At 43.1% G+C, this 18490-nt stretch overlaps 5 protein-coding genes across 5 annotated transcripts in view; all 5 read right to left on the bottom strand.

Moving 5' to 3' along the window:
- LOC139206758 (protocadherin gamma-C5-like) overlaps positions 1 to 17711 on the bottom strand; it is a 110369-nt gene extending 92658 nt beyond the window's left edge. Inside the window, exon 1 of the mRNA XM_070836336.1 lies at positions 15312 to 17711. Coding sequence (XP_070692437.1) covers positions 15312 to 17690 — 2379 coding nt within the window. The 5' untranslated portion in view covers positions 17691 to 17711. The remainder of the gene's footprint in view (positions 1 to 15311) is intronic.
- On the bottom strand, positions 911 to 3301 carry LOC139207553 (protocadherin gamma-A2-like). The gene has a single exon (XM_070837289.1). It carries the CDS (start codon positions 3299 to 3301, stop codon positions 911 to 913), a length of 2391 nt encoding a protein of 796 aa, XP_070693390.1.
- On the bottom strand, positions 4599 to 6992 carry LOC139207551 (protocadherin gamma-A2-like). The gene has a single exon (XM_070837288.1). It carries the CDS (start codon positions 6990 to 6992, stop codon positions 4599 to 4601), a length of 2394 nt encoding a protein of 797 aa, XP_070693389.1.
- On the bottom strand, positions 8228 to 10618 carry LOC139207550 (protocadherin gamma-A11-like). The gene has a single exon (XM_070837287.1). It carries the CDS (start codon positions 10616 to 10618, stop codon positions 8228 to 8230), a length of 2391 nt encoding a protein of 796 aa, XP_070693388.1.
- LOC139207549 (protocadherin gamma-A7-like) lies at positions 11767 to 14157 on the bottom strand. Its single transcript, XM_070837286.1, has 2 exons — positions 13829 to 14157; positions 11767 to 12541 (listed from the first exon to the last, which is right to left on the bottom strand). The coding sequence occupies exons 1-2, from the start codon at positions 14155 to 14157 to the stop codon at positions 11767 to 11769; spliced, it is 1104 nt and encodes a 367-aa protein (XP_070693387.1).
- Positions 17712 to 18490: the final 779 nt, after the last annotated feature.

The raw sequence follows: 18490 nt of genomic DNA, 5'->3' as shown, positions 1-18490 counted from the left end.
ACTGTCAGCCATCGACACACTGGTCAACAGCGGCCCTAAGAGTTCACATGATAAAACTGCAGAAATACAACATAAAACAATCACTGTTCAGGGGGATTAGTTAAAAAAAATCTGTAGTTGAATCAAGTGATTATAAATACTGTGGTAATGAGAATATATTTAAAAACCTATTCGGAATATCGTCAAAGCTACTGTTTGATGTGTTTGCAGTCACTTTTTAAGTCAGGTTAACTATGGAATGCTGTATTTATATACTGTCGTATGTAAAATTATGAAACAATTTGAGTAAACGCATCAAAAACAACATACCGACTAAAAGCTTGAAACGATTCAGCCAGAAATGTGAAAAATGTACAGACAAACCTGACTACATAAAGTGGGGATAAAGAGAGGACGTGAAAGAGGCAGTTAAAGTTACTGTCGCTGTCCAATGTTCTGAAGTGATCAAACTGATTAGGGACAGATATCACCGCTCAGGTTCTGTCACAATACAAGGATTCATGTGCCAAAATAATCACACCTTTCTGGGACTGATGACCACAAAGGATATTAATGCTCGCTGCATAGACATTATATATTCTACTGAAAACACGTCAATGTATAGTAGCAAAAGGTAAGAAAAAGGGGTTGATGTACATGGACATCGAGCACTGAAACAAACGGCAGAGCTTTCCTAGATTATGTAAAGCCAAAACAGAAAAAAATGTATTGTTGTTTATCTGCCTTTGGAGCAACTTAAATCACAGGAATCCAACATTGATGTTAATACTACATAATAAGGTTAGATAATTTAAGACAACGTGAATATGATCATGAAGCCCGTCATTGCCCTATTATTTCTACTAAAAAAACGTGCTTTATATTTCAGAAATGTCACTTGTAACAATGTGTAAAAATAACACTAAAGCAGTCAAACCTCTAGAGGAGAGTCTGGTTCATCCAGGATGTTCTTCTCACTCTGTATCCGCTGCATCGTCCCTGTTGAACTGGGCTCCATTATCAGCACGTTCTGACTACCAGCTCTGCCGAACTTACAGTCACTCTTTCTGGAGTCAGTCGTCCTGCACACCTCGTAGTTGTACACGTGTTGGAGAGTCCCTGTCCCCAAAGTGTCTGAGTAACGTGGCGGATAATATGGAATCACAGGCAGGTTGGAGTGATACAGGATGCGAGACTGTCTCCATCTGTAGATTTTCACTGAGATAATAACCACCACACACGTGATGAAGAGGAAGGAAACTACAGCCAGAGCCAACACTAAGTAAAAAGTCAGGTTGTCGTTGTACTCCTTGTCGTGAGTAAAGTCAGTGAACTCCGACAGCACTTCAGGGAAGCTGTCCGCCACCGCCACGTTAACAATGACTGTAGCTGAACGAGAGGGCTGCCCGTTGTCCTCCACTATCACAGTCAGTCTTTGTCTCACAGCATCTTTATCAGTCACTTGGCGGATAGTTCTGATTTCTCCGTTCTGTGAGCCCACTTCAAACAGCGCCCTGTCTGTGGCTTTCTGCACTTTATAGGAGAGCCAGGCATTCTGTCCAGAGTCCACATCCACAGCCACCACTTTAGTCACCAGGTAGCCCACATCTGCTGAACGAGGCACCATCTCATCCACCAGAGAGCCTCCACTCTGGACTGGGTACAGAACCTGAGGGGGGTTGTCGTTCTGGTCCTGGATCAGTACTTTCACGGTCACATTACTACTGAGTGGAGGGGAGCCTCCATCCTGCGCCTTGACGCGGAACTGGAAGTCTTTGATCTGCTCGTAGTCAAAAGAGCGCACTGCATGGATGACTCCACTATCAGCACTGACGGACACATATGAGGAGACTGGCACTCCGTTAACAGAGGAGTCCTCCAGGAGGTAAGAAACACGCGCGTTCTGCTTCCAGTCAGCGTCTCTGGCTTTCACTGTGAATATAGAGAGGCCTGGTGTGTTGTTTTCTACTATGTAGGCCTCATATGAGCTCCTCTCAAAAACAGGCTCGTTGTCATTCACATCAGAGATCTGTAAGGTGAGAGTGACGCTGCTGGAGAGGGAGGGCACTCCCTCATCAGAGCAGGTCACACTGATGTTATACTCAGAGGCTCTCTCTCGGTCTAATTCACTGTCTGTCACTAAACTATAGAAATTATTTGTTGATGATTTCAAATTGAAAGGCACATTTTCGCTAATAAAACATTGCACCTTTCCGTTTTCTGCTGAATCTTGGTCCTCAATGTTTATCATTGTAACGACCGTATTCATTTTGGCATCCTCTGATATCACGTTTGACTTCGACATTATATTAATTTCAGGCTTGTTGTCATTAACATCTTGCACATCAATAATTAACTTACAAGAGTCTGTGAGTCCTCCATCGTCACTGGCACGTAAATGAATTTGAAAATTTCGGGACTCCTCAAAGTCAACATTTCCAATTAAAGTGACTTCGCCGTTTTCCTTATTTACTTCGAATACTTTCCTGACATCATTTAATGTATTTGTTATTGAATAAGTTATTTTACCGTTTGAGCCTTGATCTGCATCTGCAGCTGAAACTGTGGCAACAACTGTGCCTTTAGGTGAGTTCTCAGTAACTGTAGCCTTGTATGTGGGCTGTGTAAAAACGGGGGCATTATCATTGACGTCTAAAACTGTGATGACAATCAGCATTGTTCCTGACATCTGCGGCTCTCCTCCATCTACAGCAGTTAACACGAGAGAGATCTGCTCTTGTTTCTCTCTGTCTAAAGGCTTCTGTAGCACCATCTCAACATTTTTATTCCCATCAGCGTTACTGTGGAGCTTCAAGGCAAAATTATCTGTTGGCTTTAATTCGTACTTTTGAAGATCGTTAATTCCTACATCAAGATCCACAGCCCTCTCCAGCATGAATTTAGCTCCGATGATCGCTGACTCACTAATTTTGAATTCGATTTCACCTTCGTCAAATGTTGGTGCATTATCATTGATATCTGTGATCTGGACAGTAACGCTGTAAAATTCCATAGGATTCTCCAAAATGATCTGAAAATGTAAAGCACACGGCGTCGTCTGTCTGCAGAGCGCCTCTCTGTCGATTCTCTCCTTAACAAGGAGGACTCCCCTCTCTCTGTTCAGCCCGATGTACTCACCACTGTCTCTGGTATAGATTCGAGCTTTACCAGAAGTCAAACGTTTGGTTTCTATACCTAAATCATGTGCTATATTTCCGACTAAAGATCCTTTCGCCATCTCCTCCGGTATGGTGTAGCTGACCTGCCCAATTACCGATCCAAGGCAGAGGAAAGAGAAAAACAGCAGCGCTAGTCCTTTCATTGTTCTAACCGAGTATTTTTCAGTAAGCTTCCACAGTCCGGTTATATTTTCCAGAAACCGAAATCTGTACCAGTGTCAAACATACGTTTAGTAGCTATATTATCCAAACAATGTCCAGAAAAGTATCGGATGTCGTTCTATCTGTTGTCAGATATCCCACATACCAAATGTCCGTTCTTTCCCGTCGTTTTCGCTTTTCATTATGAGGATGTTACATGGGAGGTGCTGCTACACCCTGTCTCAGCTGTGCACAGTATGGTCAACAGCGGCCCTAAGAGTTTGTAATGCAACACTGCAGAAAGCCAAAATGAATTTCTCTGTCCAGAGGGTTTACTGTTAGGTGGAATGTAAGTTGAAACACGGCAGTAATAGCCTTCACTTCAAAACAGTTCATGGTTTTGATTTCTCCCTTTTGTATGAACCTTCAGCTATAATAATGTGTCCATAACTCACATTTAACAAAAGGTGTGAAAAGGGAAATTAATAAATAAAATTGTTTGGAAGAATAATAAAAAAAAACAAAATAAGATTTAACGAATACAAATGGGGACAAAGAGGAAAAAGCAGGCTAGAAGATTCGCTGTCCCAGGTGCTGAAATTATGAAAGTCTTACGTACGTCGGGCACTACTGACCATCAAAACTGCTTTCAGGCAGAAAAGATTATTGCATGTATCAAGTTTAACATAAGAAAATGAGAGTGCCACTGATGGATTTTAAAATAGATAAATTAATGTTAATTATGAAACGACTTGCATAACAATCACTCAGTAAATCACGACGGTGTATGAACAATATGCACGGGAAAAAAATACGAAGATTTAAATACAAGAACAGCCAGGTGGATACTACATCAAATACCGACACCAGGTCTCACTGAAAAGCCCGTTTACTGATTCTAAGTAAGGTTTCCAATAAAGTAAAGGACCAATGACACACATATAAAATAGAGCTATCATACAAAATATCTATGAAGTAAGAAGGATTGAAACGTTCATACACATTCTAAGTGTTTAAAATTGCCATACCCATCATGTGCTATTACATAACAAAAAGGGTGAACTATCAAAACTGTGTGGATGATAACAATGTTAAAGTGGTCTAACCTCAAAGGGAATTGTCACTCAGCTTTGACACCCAACAGAACTAAATAAAAGTGACGTGTCTGAAACAATATAACAGTCTGTAAGTGCTTGTGAATGTAGACAATGGGGAGCTGTCCAAGGTACTGAAGGAGGAATAGTGTGCAACGATTCACTATTAAAGCACAACTAGACAAAAGAGACGTAGCCACATTATTCAACTAACCTCTAGAGGAGAGTCTGGTTCATCCAGGATGCTCTTCTCACTCTGTATCCGCTGCATCGTCCCTGTTGAACTGGGCTCCATTATCAGCACGTTCTGACTACCAGCTCTGCCGAACTTACAGTCACTCTTTCTGGAGTCAGTCGTCCTGCACACCTCGTAGTTGTACACGTGTTGGAGAGTCCCTGTCCCCAAAGTGTCTGAGTAACGTGGGGGATAATATGGAATCACGGGCAGGTTGGAGTGATACAGGATGCGAGACTGTCTCCATCTGTAGATTTTCACTGAGATAATAACCACCACACACGTGATGAAGAGGAAGGAAACTACAGCCAGAGCCAACACTAAGTAAAAAGTCAGGTTGTCGTTGTACTCCTTGTCGTGAGTAAAGTCAGTGAACTCCGACAGCACTTCAGGGAAGCTGTCCGCCACCGCCACGTTAACAATGACTGTAGCTGAACGAGAGGGCTGCCCGTTGTCCTCCACTATCACAGTCAGTCTTTGTCTCACAGCATCTTTATCAGTCACTTGGCGGATAGTTCTGATTTCTCCGTTCTGTGAGCCCACTTCAAACAGCGCCCTGTCTGTGGCTTTCTGCACTTTATAGGAGAGCCAGGCATTCTGTCCAGAGTCCACATCCACAGCCACCACTTTAGTCACCAGGTAGCCCACATCTGCTGAACGAGGCACCATCTCATCCACCAGAGAGCCTCCAGTCTGGACTGGGTACAGAACCTGAGGGGGGTTGTCGTTCTGGTCCTGGATCAGTACTTTCACTGTCACATTACTACTGAGTGGAGGGGAGCCTCCATCCTGCGCCTTGACGCGGAACTGGAAGTCTTTGATCTGCTCGTAGTCAAAAGAGCGCACTGCATGGATGACTCCACTATCAGCACTGACGGACACATATGAGGAGACTGGCACTCCGTTAACAGAGGAGTCCTCCAGGAGGTAAGAAACACGCGCGTTCTGCTTCCAGTCAGCGTCTCTGGCTTTCACTGTGAATATAGAGAGGCCTGGTGTGTTGTTTTCTACTATGTAGGCCTCATATGAGCTCCTCTCAAAAACAGGCTCGTTGTCATTCACATCAGAGATCTGTAAGGTGAGAGTGACGCTGCTGGAGAGGGAGGGCACTCCCTCATCAGAGCAGGTCACACTGATGTTATACTCAGAGGCTCTCTCTCGGTCTAATTCACTGTCTGTCACTAAACTGTAGAAATTATTTGTCGATGTTTTTAAAGTGAACGGCATATTTTCGCTGATGAAGCATTTAACATTTCCGTTTTCACCTGCGTCTTTGTCATCGATGTTTATCATTGTAACAACGGTGCCTTCTTTGGCATCCTCCGATATAACAGTCGACTTTGACATTATGTTGATTTCAGGCTTGTTGTCATTCATGTCTTGTACATCCACAAATAATTTGCACGAATCTGTGAGTCCACCCTCATCACTTGCAAGTAAATTTATTTGATAGTTTCGAGACTCCTCAAAGTCAATGTTTCCAATTAAAGTAACTTCACCATTTTCTTCATTAATCTCAAATATTTTCCTGACATCATCTAATGCATTCGTGATTGAATAAGTTATTTTACTGTTTGAGCCTTGATCTGCATCTGCAGCTGAAACTGTGGCAACAACTGTGCCTTTAGGTGAGTTCTCAGTAACTGTAGCCTTGTATGTGGGCTGTGTAAAAACGGGGGCATTATCATTAGCGTCTAAAACTGTGATGACAATCAGCATTGTTCCTGACATCTGCGGCTCTCCTCCATCTACAGCAGTTAACACGAGAGAGATCTGCTCTTGTTTCTCTCTGTCTAAAGGCTTCTGTAGCACCATCTCAACATTTTTATTCCCATCAGCGTTACTGTGAAGCTTCAAGGCAAAATTATCTGTTGGCTTTAATTCGTATCTATGAACGCCATTAATTCCGACATCAAGATCCACAGCCCTCTCCAGCATGAATTTAGCTCCGGTGATGGCTGACTCACTAATTTTGAATTTCATTTCACTTTTTGCAAATGTTGGTGCATTATCATTGATATCTGTGATCTGGACAGTAACGCTGTAAAATTCCATAGGATTCTCCAAAATGATCTGAAAATGTAAAGCACACGGCGTCGTCTGTCTGCAGAGCGCCTCTCTGTCGATTCTCTCCTTAACAAGGAGGACTCCCCTCTCTCTGTTCAGCCCGATGTACTCACCACTGTCTCGGGTATAGATTCGAGCTTTACCAGAAGTCAAACGTTTGGTTTCTATACCTAAATCATGTGCTATATTGCCCACTAAGGATCCTTTGGCCATCTCCTCTGGAATACTGTAGCTGACCTGCCCGAGCCCTGCGTCGACGGAGAGGAGACAGATAAACAGCAGTACTTGCCGATCCATTGTTCTGTCCGAATAGTTTCCGTGTGATTCAGTGTATACAAATCCGATAAAACCGATATAGATCCCAGTATCAAACGTTAATTTAGCACCAGCTTAATCCACACAAGACAGAAAACGTCTTAAAAGTCGATGTCCTCTTTTCAAATATTCGACATGAGTCGAGTGTCTGTTCTTTCCCGTCGTGCTCTTTCTTTATCATGGGGATGTTAGATGGGAGGTGCTGCTATAACACTACTGTCAGCCATCGACACACTGGTCAACAGCGGCCCTAAGAGTTCACATGATAAAACTGCAGAAATACAACATAAAACAATCACTGTTCAGGGGGATTAGTTAAAAAAAATCTGTAGTTGAATCAAGTGATTATAAATACTGTGGTAACGAGAATACATTTAAAAACCTATTCGGAATATCGTCAAAGCTACTGTTTGATGTGTTTGCAGTCACTTTTTAAGTCAGGTTAACTATGGAATGCTGTATTTATATACTGTCGTATGTAAAATTATGAAACAATTTGAGTAAACGCATCAAAAACAGCATACCGACTAAAAGCTTGAAACGATTCAGCCAGAAATGTGAAAAAGGTACAGACAAACCTGACTACATAAAGTGGGGATACAGAGAGGACGTGAAAGAGGCAGTTAAAGTTACTGTCGCTGTCCAATGTTCTGAAACGATCAAACTGATTAGGGACAGATATCACCGCTCAGGTTCTGTCACAATACAAGGATTCATGTGCCAAAATAATCAAACCTTTCTGGGACTGATGACCACAAAGGATAGTAATGCTCGCTGCAAAGACATTATATATTCTACTGAAAACACGTCAATGTATAGTAGCAAAAGGTAAGAAAAAGGGGTTGATGTAAATGGACATCGAGTACTGAAACAAAGGGCAGAGCTTTCCTAGATTATGTAAAGCCAACACAGAAAAAAATGTATTGTTGTTTATCTGCCTTTGGAGCAACTTAAATCACAGGAATCCAACACTGATATTAATACCCAGTCTACTCTATATTAAAAGACTGAACATCAGAAGAGATTAAAGCACTGACTGAATCGACTTTTAAGACATAGAATAATTTAACATGGCTACATAGTAAGGTTAGAGAATTTAAGACAACGTGAATATGATCATGAAGCCCGTCATTGCCCTATCATTTCTACTAAAAAAAACGTGCTTTATATTTCAGAAATGTCACTTGTAACAATGTGTAAAAATAACACTAAAGCAGTCAAACCTCTAGAGGAGAGTCTGGTTCATCCAGGATGTTCTTCTCACTCTGTATCCGCTGCATCGTCCCTGTTGAACTGGGCTCCATTATCAGCACGTTCTGACTACCAGCTCTGCCGAACTTACAGTCACTCTTTCTGGAGTCTGTCGTCCTGCACACCTCGTAGTTGTACACGTGTTGGAGAGTCCCTGTCCCCAAAGTGTCTGAGTAACGTGGTGGATAATATGGAATCACAGGCAGGTTGGAGTGATACAGGATGCGAGACTGTCTCCATCTGTAGATTTTCACTGAGATAATAACCACCACACACGTGATGAAGAGGAAGGAAACTACAGCCAGAGCCAACACTAAGTAAAAAGTCAGGTTGTCGTTGTACTCCTTGTCGTGAGTAAAGTCAGTGAACTCCGACAGCACTTCAGGGAAGCTGTCCGCCACCGCCACGTTAACAATGACTGTAGCTGAACGAGAGGGCTGCCCGTTGTCCTCCACTATCACAGTCAGTCTTTGTCTCACAGCATCTTTATCAGTCACTTGGCGGATAGTTCTGATTTCTCCGTTCTGTGAGCCCACTTCAAACAGCGCCCTGTCTGTGGCTTTCTGCACTTTATAGGAGAGCCAGGCATTCTGTCCAGAGTCCACATCCACAGCCACCACTTTAGTCACCAGGTAGCCCACATCTGCTGAACGAGGCACCATCTCATCCACCAGAGAGCCTCCAGTCTGGACTGGGTACAGAACCTGAGGGGGGTTGTCGTTCTGGTCCTGGATCAGTACTTTCACGGTCACATTACTACTGAGTGGAGGGGAGCCTCCATCCTGCGCCTTGACGCGGAACTGGAAGTCTTTGATCTGCTCGTAGTCAAAAGAGCGCACTGCATGGATGACTCCACTATCAGCACTGACGGACACATATGAGGAGACTGGCACTCCGTTAACAGAGGAGTCCTCCAGGAGGTAAGAAACACGCGCGTTCTGCTTCCAGTCAGCGTCTCTGGCTTTCACTGTGAATATAGAGAGGCCTGGTGTGTTGTTTTCTACTATGTAGGCCTCATACGAGCTCCTCTCAAAAACAGGCTCGTTGTCATTCACATCAGAGATCTGTAAGGTGAGAGTGACGCTGCTGGAGAGGGAGGGCACTCCCTCATCAGAGCAGGTCACACTGATGTTATACTCAGAGGCTGTCTCTCGGTCTAAATCACTGTCTGTTGTTAAACTGAAGAAATTATTTCTCAATGATTTTAAAGTGAAAGGCACATTTTCGCTGATAAAACATTGCACCTTTCCGTTTTCTGCTGAATCTTGGTCCTCAATGTTTATCATTGTAACGACCGTATTCATTTTGGCATCCTCTGATATCACGTTTGACTTCGACATTATATTAATTTCAGGCTTGTTGTCATTAACATCTTGAACATCTACCATTAACTTACAAGAGTCTGTGAGTCCTCCATCGTCACTTGCAAGTAAATTTATTTGAAAGTGTCTTGACTTTTCAAAGTCAATATCGCCAATTAATGAAACTTCTCCGGTTTCCTTATTTACCTCAAATATTTTCTTGACATTATCTAATGTATTCGTGATTGAATAAGTTATTTTACTGTTTGAGCCTTGATCTGCATCTGCAGCTGAAACTGTGGCAACAACTGTGCCTTTAGGTGAGTTCTCAGTAACTGTAGCCTTGTATGTGGGCTGTGTAAAAACGGGGGCATTATCATTGACGTCTAAAACTGTGATGACAATCAGCATTGTTCCTGACATCTGCGGCTCTCCTCCATCTACAGCAGTTAACACGAGAGAGATCTGCTCTTGTTTCTCTCTGTCTAAAGGCTTCTGTAGCACCATCTCAACATTTTTATTCCCATCTGCGTTACTGTGAAGCTTCAAGGCAAAATTATCTGTTGGTTTTAATTCGTACTTTTGAAGATCATTGACCCCAACATCAAGATCCACAGCCCTTTCAAGAACGAATTTCGCTCCGGTGATCGCTGACTCGCCAATTTTGAATTTCATTTCACCTTTTTCAAAGGCTGGTGCATTATCGTTGATATCTGTGATCTGGACAGTAACGCTGTAAAATTCCATAGGATTCTCCAAAATGATCTGAAAATGTAAAGCGCAAAGCGCCGTCTCTGTGCACAGTACCTCTCTGTCGATTCTCTCTTTGACGAGGAGGACTCCCCTCTCTCTGTTCAGCTCGATGTACTCGTCGCTGTTTCTAGTATAGATCTTAGCTTTACCTGATAGCAAACGTTTTATTTCTAAACCCAAGTCTTGTGCTATATTGCCCACTAAAGAGCCTTTCGCCATTTCCTCGGGAATGGAGTAGCTGACCTGCCCGATCACTGAGTCGAGGGAAAGGAGAGAGATAAACAGCAGTACTTGCCGATTCATTGTTCTATCCGAGTATTTCCCCAGCGAGGCTCCACAGTCTGCTTATATTCCAATAAACACAGATATCTCTTAGATTCCACTGTCAGATCTCAAAGCAGCAGCTCCATATCCAACACATTGGAGGCAATTCTTTTGCAAATCGAAATTTCTCCTCTTCTTTTGAAAAATGCTCCTCAGCCAGAATTGTCCGAGCTTTGCCCGTCGTGCTCTCTGTATTGTGACGATGTTACATGGGAGGCGCTGCTACAACCTTGCTCTCACTCATCAACACTCTGGTCAACAGCGGCCCTAAGAGTCCAGACTGTAAAACTGCACAATACCAACTAAAATCCCAGTGGGAAGAGCTCAATGTAAACCACCTGGACATTTAGTTACAATACATCACTTAAATAATATCTGAGACTTTCCAAACAACTGCAAGAGGAAGACATGCTCGATATCAATCATATTGACTGTCGAAGTCGTTACAATAATATATATGAAGATATCAAACACAATTTAAAAACACTGGGTTCATCAGATCTCGCAGGTGTATCAGGGATACGAGTTATAAAATCCAGTTGAAAGGTTGGATATATATAAAAAAGAGACTCGGAAATCAAAGGGGTTCCCAAATAACGATTAGAGGAAAATTGTAAGTAAAGCGGAAGAAAAGTCCGATTTTGAAACTGTGGAAACATCAGCTGACACACGGGATGAAAATGCTGTTGTACTATTTGTGTCGCTGTCCGCAGTTCTGAAGTGAATCAAAGCTGAACAGCTCAAGCGGTTCAAATAGTGTTATGCCACTTAGTGCTGAAAGATGTTGAAAACATTTGAACCCACTTATAAGAGTTAATTCATCTACAACTTCAGCTATTAGCACTAATACTACGACTGATGATAATGATTATTATCATCCAAACAATATGGCACGGCTTCTAGTAAGACAGGTTGAAGTTTCCTTGGAGAATGAACACGTGAAATGAATCAAAAATGTCTGAACAATTAACCAATTTATAATGTTATGCAGAGCATTAAAGTCTGTCCCCTTGATGAAACATGCCCTTTAAAATGCTATGCTCCCATGTTTGTTACTTAAAGACAAAATACTGTTTATTTATCATGTTTTGAGTAATTAAAAATACATTGAAACGGTATAAAAGCACTCAAACCTCTAAAGGAGAGTCTGGTTCATCCAGGATGCTCTTCTCACTCTGTATCCGCTGCATCGTCCCTGTTGAACTGGGCTCCATTATCAGCACGTTCTGACTACCAGCTCTGCCGAACTTACAGTCACTCTTTCTGGAGTCAGTCGTCCTGCACACCTCGTAGTTGTACACGTGTTGGAGAGTCCCTGTCCCCAAAGTGTCTGAGTAACGTGGTGGATAATATGGAATCACAGGCAGGTTGGAGTGATACAGGATGCGAGACTGTCTCCATCTGTAGATTTTCACTGAGATAATAACCACCACACACGTGATGAAGAGGAAGGAAACTACAGCCAGAGCCAACACTAAGTAAAAAGTCAGGTTGTCGTTGTACTCCTTGTCGTGAGTAAAGTCAGTGAACTCCGACAGCACTTCAGGGAAGCTGTCCGCCACCGCCACGTTAACAATGACTGTAGCTGAACGAGAGGGCTGCCCGTTGTCCTCCACTATCACAGTCAGTCTTTGTCTCACAGCATCTTTATCAGTCACTTGGCGGATAGTTCTGATTTCTCCGTTCTGTGAGCCCACTTCAAACAGCGCCCTGTCTGTGGCTTTCTGCACTTTATAGGAGAGCCAGGCATTCTGTCCAGAGTCCACATCCACAGCCACCACTTTAGTCACCAGGTAGCCCACATCTGCTGAACGAGGCACCATCTCATCCACCAGAGAGCCTCCAGTCTGGACTGGGTACAGAACCTGAGGGGGGTTGTCGTTCTGGTCCTGGATCAGTATTTTCACGGTCACATTACTACTGAGTGGAGGGGAGCCTCCATCCTGCGCCTTGACGCGGAACTGGAAGTCTTTGATCTGCTCGTAGTCAAAAGAGCGCACTGCATGGATGACTCCACTATCAGCACTGACGGACACATATGAGGAGACTGGCACTCCGTTAACAGAGGAGTCCTCCAGGAGGTAAGAAACACGCGCATTCTGCTTCCAGTCAGCGTCTGTGGCTTTCACTGTGAATATAGAGAGGCCTGGTGTGTTGTTTTCTACTATGTAGGCCTCATATGAGCTCCTCTCAAAAACAGGCTCGTTGTCATTCACATCAGAGATCTGTAAGGTGAGAGTGACGCTGCTGGAGAGGGAGGGCACTCCCTCATCAGAGCAGGTCACACTGATGTTATACTCAGAGGCTCTCTCTCGGTCTAAATCACTGTCTGTCACTAAACTATAGAAATTATTTGTGGATGATTTCAAATTGAAAGGCACATTTTCGCTAATAAAACATTGCACCTTTCCGTTTTCTGCTGAATCTTGGTCCTCAATGTTTATCATTGTAACGACCGTATTCATTTTGGCATCCTCTGATATCACGTTTGACTTCGACATTATATTAATTTCAGGCTTGTTGTCATTAACATCTTGCACATCTACCATTAACTTACAAGAGTCTGTGAGTCCTCCATCGTCACTGGCACGTAAATTTATTTGAAAGTGTCTTGACTTTTCGAAGTCAATGTTACCAATTAAGGACACTTCGCCATTTCCTTCATTTACCTCAAACATCTTCCTTACATTTCCTAATGTATTTGTGATTGAATAAGTTATTTTACTGTTTGAGCCTTGATCTGCATCTGCAGCTGAAACTGTGGCAACAACTGTGCCTTTAGGTGAGTTCTCAGTAACTGTAGCCTTGTATGTGGGCTGTGTAAAAACGGGGGCATTATCATTGACGTCTAAAACTGTGATGACAATCAGCATTGTTCCTGACATCTGCGGCTCTCCTCCATCTACAGCAGTTAACACGAGAGAGATCTGCTCTTGTTTCTCTCTGTCTAAAGGCTTCTGTAGCACCATCTCAACATTTTTATTCCCGTCAGGGTTATTATCTAGTTTCAGAGCAAAATTTTCTGTTGGTTTTAATTCGTACTTTTGAACGCCATTAATTCCAACATCAAGATCCTCAGCCCTTTCAAGGACAAATTTCGCCCCGATCACCGCTGACTCACTTATTCTAAACTTAATTTCACCTTTTTCAAAGGCTGGTGCATTATCATTGATATCTGTGATCTGGACAGTAACGCTGTAAAATTCCATAGGATTCTCCAAAATGATCTGAAAATGTAAAGCGCAAAGCGCCGTCTCTGTGCACAGTACCTCTCTGTCGATTCTCTCTTTGACGAGGAGGACTCCCCTCTCTCTGTTCAGCTCGATGTACTCGTCGCTGTTTCTAGTATAGATCTTAGCTTTACCTGATAGCAAACGTTTCATTTCTAAACCCAAGTCTTGTGCTATATTGCCCACTAAAGAGCCTTTCGCCATTTCCTCGGGAATGGAGTAGCTGACCTGCCCGATCACTGAGTCGAGGGAAAGGAGAGAGATAAACAGCAGTACTTGCCGATTCATTGTTCTATCCGAGTATTTCCCCAGCGAGGCTCCACAGTCTGCTTATATTCCAATAAACACAGATATCTCTTAGATTCCACTGTCAGATCTCAAAGCAGCAGCTCCATATCCAACACATTGGAGGCAATTCTTTTGCAAATCGAAATTTCTCCTCTTCTTTTGAAAAATGCTCCTCAGCCAGAATTGTCCGAGCTTTGCCCGTCGTGCTCTCTGTATTGTGACGATGTTACATGGGAGGCGCTGCTACAACCTTGCTCTCACTCATCAACACTCTGGTCAACAGCGGCCCTAAGAGTCCAGACTGTAAAACTGCACAATACCAACTAAAATCCCAGAGGGAAGAGCTCAATGTAAACCACCTGGACATTTAGTTACAATACATCACTTAAATAATATCTGAGACTTTCCAAACAATTGCAAGAGGAAGACATGCTCGATATCAATCATATTGACTGTCGAAGTCGTTACAATAATATATATGAAGATATCAAACACAATTTAAAAACACTGGGTTCATCAGATCTCGCAGGTGCATCAGGGATACGAGTTATAAAATCCAGTTGAAAGGCTGGATATATATAAAAAAGAGACTCGGAAATCAAAGGGGTTCCCAAATAACGATTAGAGGAAAATTGTGAGTAAAGCGGAAGAAAAGTCCGATTTTGAAACTGTGGAAACATCAGCTGACACACGGGATGAAAATGCTGTTGTACTATTTGTGTCGCTGTCCGCAGTTCTGAAGTGAATCAAAGCTGAACAGCTCAAGCGGTTCAAATAATGTTATGCCACTTAGTGCTGAAAGATGTTGAAAACATTTGAACACACTTATAAGAGGTAATTCATCTACTACTTCAGCTATTAGCACTAATACTACGACTGATGATAATGATTATTATCATCCAAACAATATGGCACGGCTTCTAGTAAGACAGGTTGAAGTTTCCTTGGTGAATGAACACGTGAAATGAATCAAAAATGTCTGAACAATTAACCAATTTATAACGTTATGCAGAGCATTAAAGTCTGTCCCCTTGATGAAACATGCCCTTTAAAATGCTATGCTCCCATGTTTGTTACTTAAAGACAAAATGTTGTTTATTTATCATGTTTTGAATAATTAAAAATACATTGAAACGGTATAAAAGCAGTCAAACCTCTAAAGGAGAGTCTGGCTCATCCAGGATGCTCTTCTCACTCTGTATCCGCTGCATCGTCCCTGTTGAACTGGGCTCCATTATCAGCACGTTCTGACTACCAGCTCTGCCGAACTTACAGTCACTCTTTCTGGAGTCAGTCGTCCTGCACACCTCGTAGTTGTACACGTGTTGGAGAGTCCCTGTCCCCAAAGTGTCTGAGTAACGTGGTGGATAATATGGAATCACAGGCAGGTTGGAGTGATACAGGATGCGAGACTGTCTCCATCTGTAGATTTTCACTGAGATAATAACCACCACACACGTGATGAAGAGGAAGGAAACTACAGCCAGAGCCAACACTAAGTAAAAAGTCAGGTTGTCGTTGTACTCCTTGTCGTGAGTAAAGTCAGTGAACTCCGACAGCACTTCAGGGAAGCTGTCCGCCACCGCCACGTTAACAATGACTGTAGCTGAACGAGAGGGCTGCCCGTTGTCCTCCACTATCACAGTCAGTCTTTGTCTCACAGCATCTTTATCAGTCACTTGGCGGATAGTTCTGATTTCTCCGTTCTGTGAGCCCACTTCAAACAGCGCCCTGTCTGTGGCTTTCTGCACTTTATAGGAGAGCCAGGCATTCTGTCCAGAGTCCACATCCACAGCCACCACTTTAGTCACCAGGTAGCCCACATCTGCTGAACGAGGCACCATCTCATCCACCAGAGAGCCTCCACTCTGGACTGGGTACAGAACCTGAGGGGGGTTGTCGTTCTGGTCCTGGATCAGTATTTTCACGGTCACATTACTACTGAGTGGAGGGGAGCCTCCATCCTGCGCCTTGACGCGGAACTGGAAGTCTTTGATCTGCTCGTAGTCAAAAGAGCGCACTGCATGGATGACTCCACTATCAGCACTGACGGACACATATGAGGAGACTGGCACTCCGTTAACAGAGGAGTCCTCCAGGAGGTAAGAAACACGCGCATTCTGCTTCCAGTCAGCGTCTCTGGCTTTCACTGTGAATATAGAGAGGCCTGGTGTGTTGTTTTCTACTATGTAGGCCTCATATGAGCTCCTCTCAAAAACAGGCTCGTTGTCATTCACATCAGAGATCTGTAAGGTGAGAGTGACGCTGCTGGAGAGGGAGGGCACTCCCTCATCAGAGCAGGTCACACTGATGTTATACTCAGAGGCTCTCTCTCGGTCTAATTTACTGTCTGTCACAACGGTAAAGAAATTATTTGTTGTTGATTTGATGGCAAAAGGAATATTCTCGTTTAAAACACACATAACTTTGCCGTTATCGTTTGAATCCGGATCTTGTATATTAAGCATTGTGACAACTGTTCCCGGTATCATGTTCTCAGATACTGTGTTTGAGTTAGACATGATGTTAATGGACGGGGGGTTATCATTTATATCTGTTACATCCACAATTACTTTACATGCGTCAGATAATCCTCCCTGATCTGACACCTGGACATCCAGCTCGTAAAGTCTCCTCTTTTCATAATCTACATTTCCAGTTAAGGTCAATAGTCCACTGATTGCGTCAATCTTAAAGAGACCCGCGGCTCCAGATTTTGAAATGGTGTATGTTACTTTTCCGTTATTCCCTTTATCTCTATCTGTAGCCCTTACAGTAGTTATCACAGTGCCGGCAGGAGCATTCTCCGTAACGCTTGCTTTATATTCCGGTTTTGAACAAATGGGCGGGTTGTCATTGGCGTCTAACACCGTTATAATAATCTGCATTGTCCCTGAAAGCTGTGGTTCACCACCATCCAGAGCGGTCAGTATTAATGAAATATGCTCATGTTCCTCTCGGTCTAGTGGTTTCTGTAAAACCATCTCGACATGTTTATTCCCATCGCCTCGGCTGATGGTTTTCAGGGCGAAATTATCACTGGGCCTCAGGGCGTAGCTGTTCAAGCCATTTACACCGACATCATCATCTATGGCTTTCTCTAAGACGAATCGAGCTCCAGTAAGAGCTGATTCGGAGATTTCATATTTCAACTCACCTCTCTCAAATGTGGGAGGGTTGTCATTTATATCAGTAATTTCGACAGTAACCGTGTAAAACTCCATTGGGTTTTCCAGGATCATTTGAAAATGGAGCGCGCAGGGCATTGTTTGACCGCATAGAGATTCTCTGTCTATTCTGTCTTTGATAAGGAGGACTCCTCTCTCTCGCTTCAGCTCAATATATTCCTCTGTGTTGCCAGTATAAATGCGAGCTTTACCGGACTTCAGTCGTTCCACACCTAAACCCAAATCCTGGGCTACATTGCCTATTAGAGCCCCCTTTTTCATTTCCTCGGGAATAGAGTAACTGACCTGCCCGTGCGCTACACCGAGGGAGAGCACCGAGATAAACAACAGCACTTGCCATTCCATCGTTCCCGTCGACACGTCTGAGAAAAAAAACAGAAAATCCTGTTTTTTAGCCCCTGGTTCTGTTTCTGGTCTGTGGTTACACGTATTTAATCCCAAAGAAGGCACTTATCCTAAAATGGGGAACAAAGAACCCCAGTAGTGTCGTCCTGGCTTATCCTGTTCATGGCGATCCCGACTGTTAACTGTGCCTCTCTTTGCCAATGCAATATGTACAGATATAGGGGAGGTACTGCAACAAATGCTTCCTCAGCAACTCGATGGCCAACAGCGTCCCTGCCTGTTCAATGGACTGAACTACATGCCGATTTACATTGGCAAACAACATGAAGGAATTAAAAAATACAATAAAACGATTTATTAAGAGATATTTTGATTAATTGAATTCTCATATAAACACTAAAATCCCTGTCTGTCTACATCACTGATACACGACAAACAGATGACTAAGGCAACGAATGATATAAAGTACAATATGAAGCAATAATACATCCAACAAAGGTAGTGCAAAGAAACACACACGTGTACAGTTACAAGGACAAACCGGTAGCTGCATGTACCATGTGAAGGAGTGAATGAGTACAAAATGGACAAAATCTAGGTGATTTTTCATGATACTTGAGTTTTAGAGCATTGCAGTGACACAGCTATCACTTGCGCTGTCCGTGGTGCTGCATGACAGAATAAACCATTCGGAGTGATAATTCCTGAATCCACTCTGCGCTTCTGCGTGCGCCTGTAAATTGTGTATATTAAATAAATATAAATGTCTATTTGTCTACATTATATTCAATGACACGCCT

Source organism: Pempheris klunzingeri, chromosome 9 (assembly GCF_042242105.1).
Source record: "Pempheris klunzingeri isolate RE-2024b chromosome 9, fPemKlu1.hap1, whole genome shotgun sequence".
Lineage (NCBI taxonomy): Eukaryota > Metazoa > Chordata > Actinopteri > Acropomatiformes > Pempheridae > Pempheris > Pempheris klunzingeri.
This window is presented reverse-complemented; position numbering and strand designations above follow the sequence as displayed.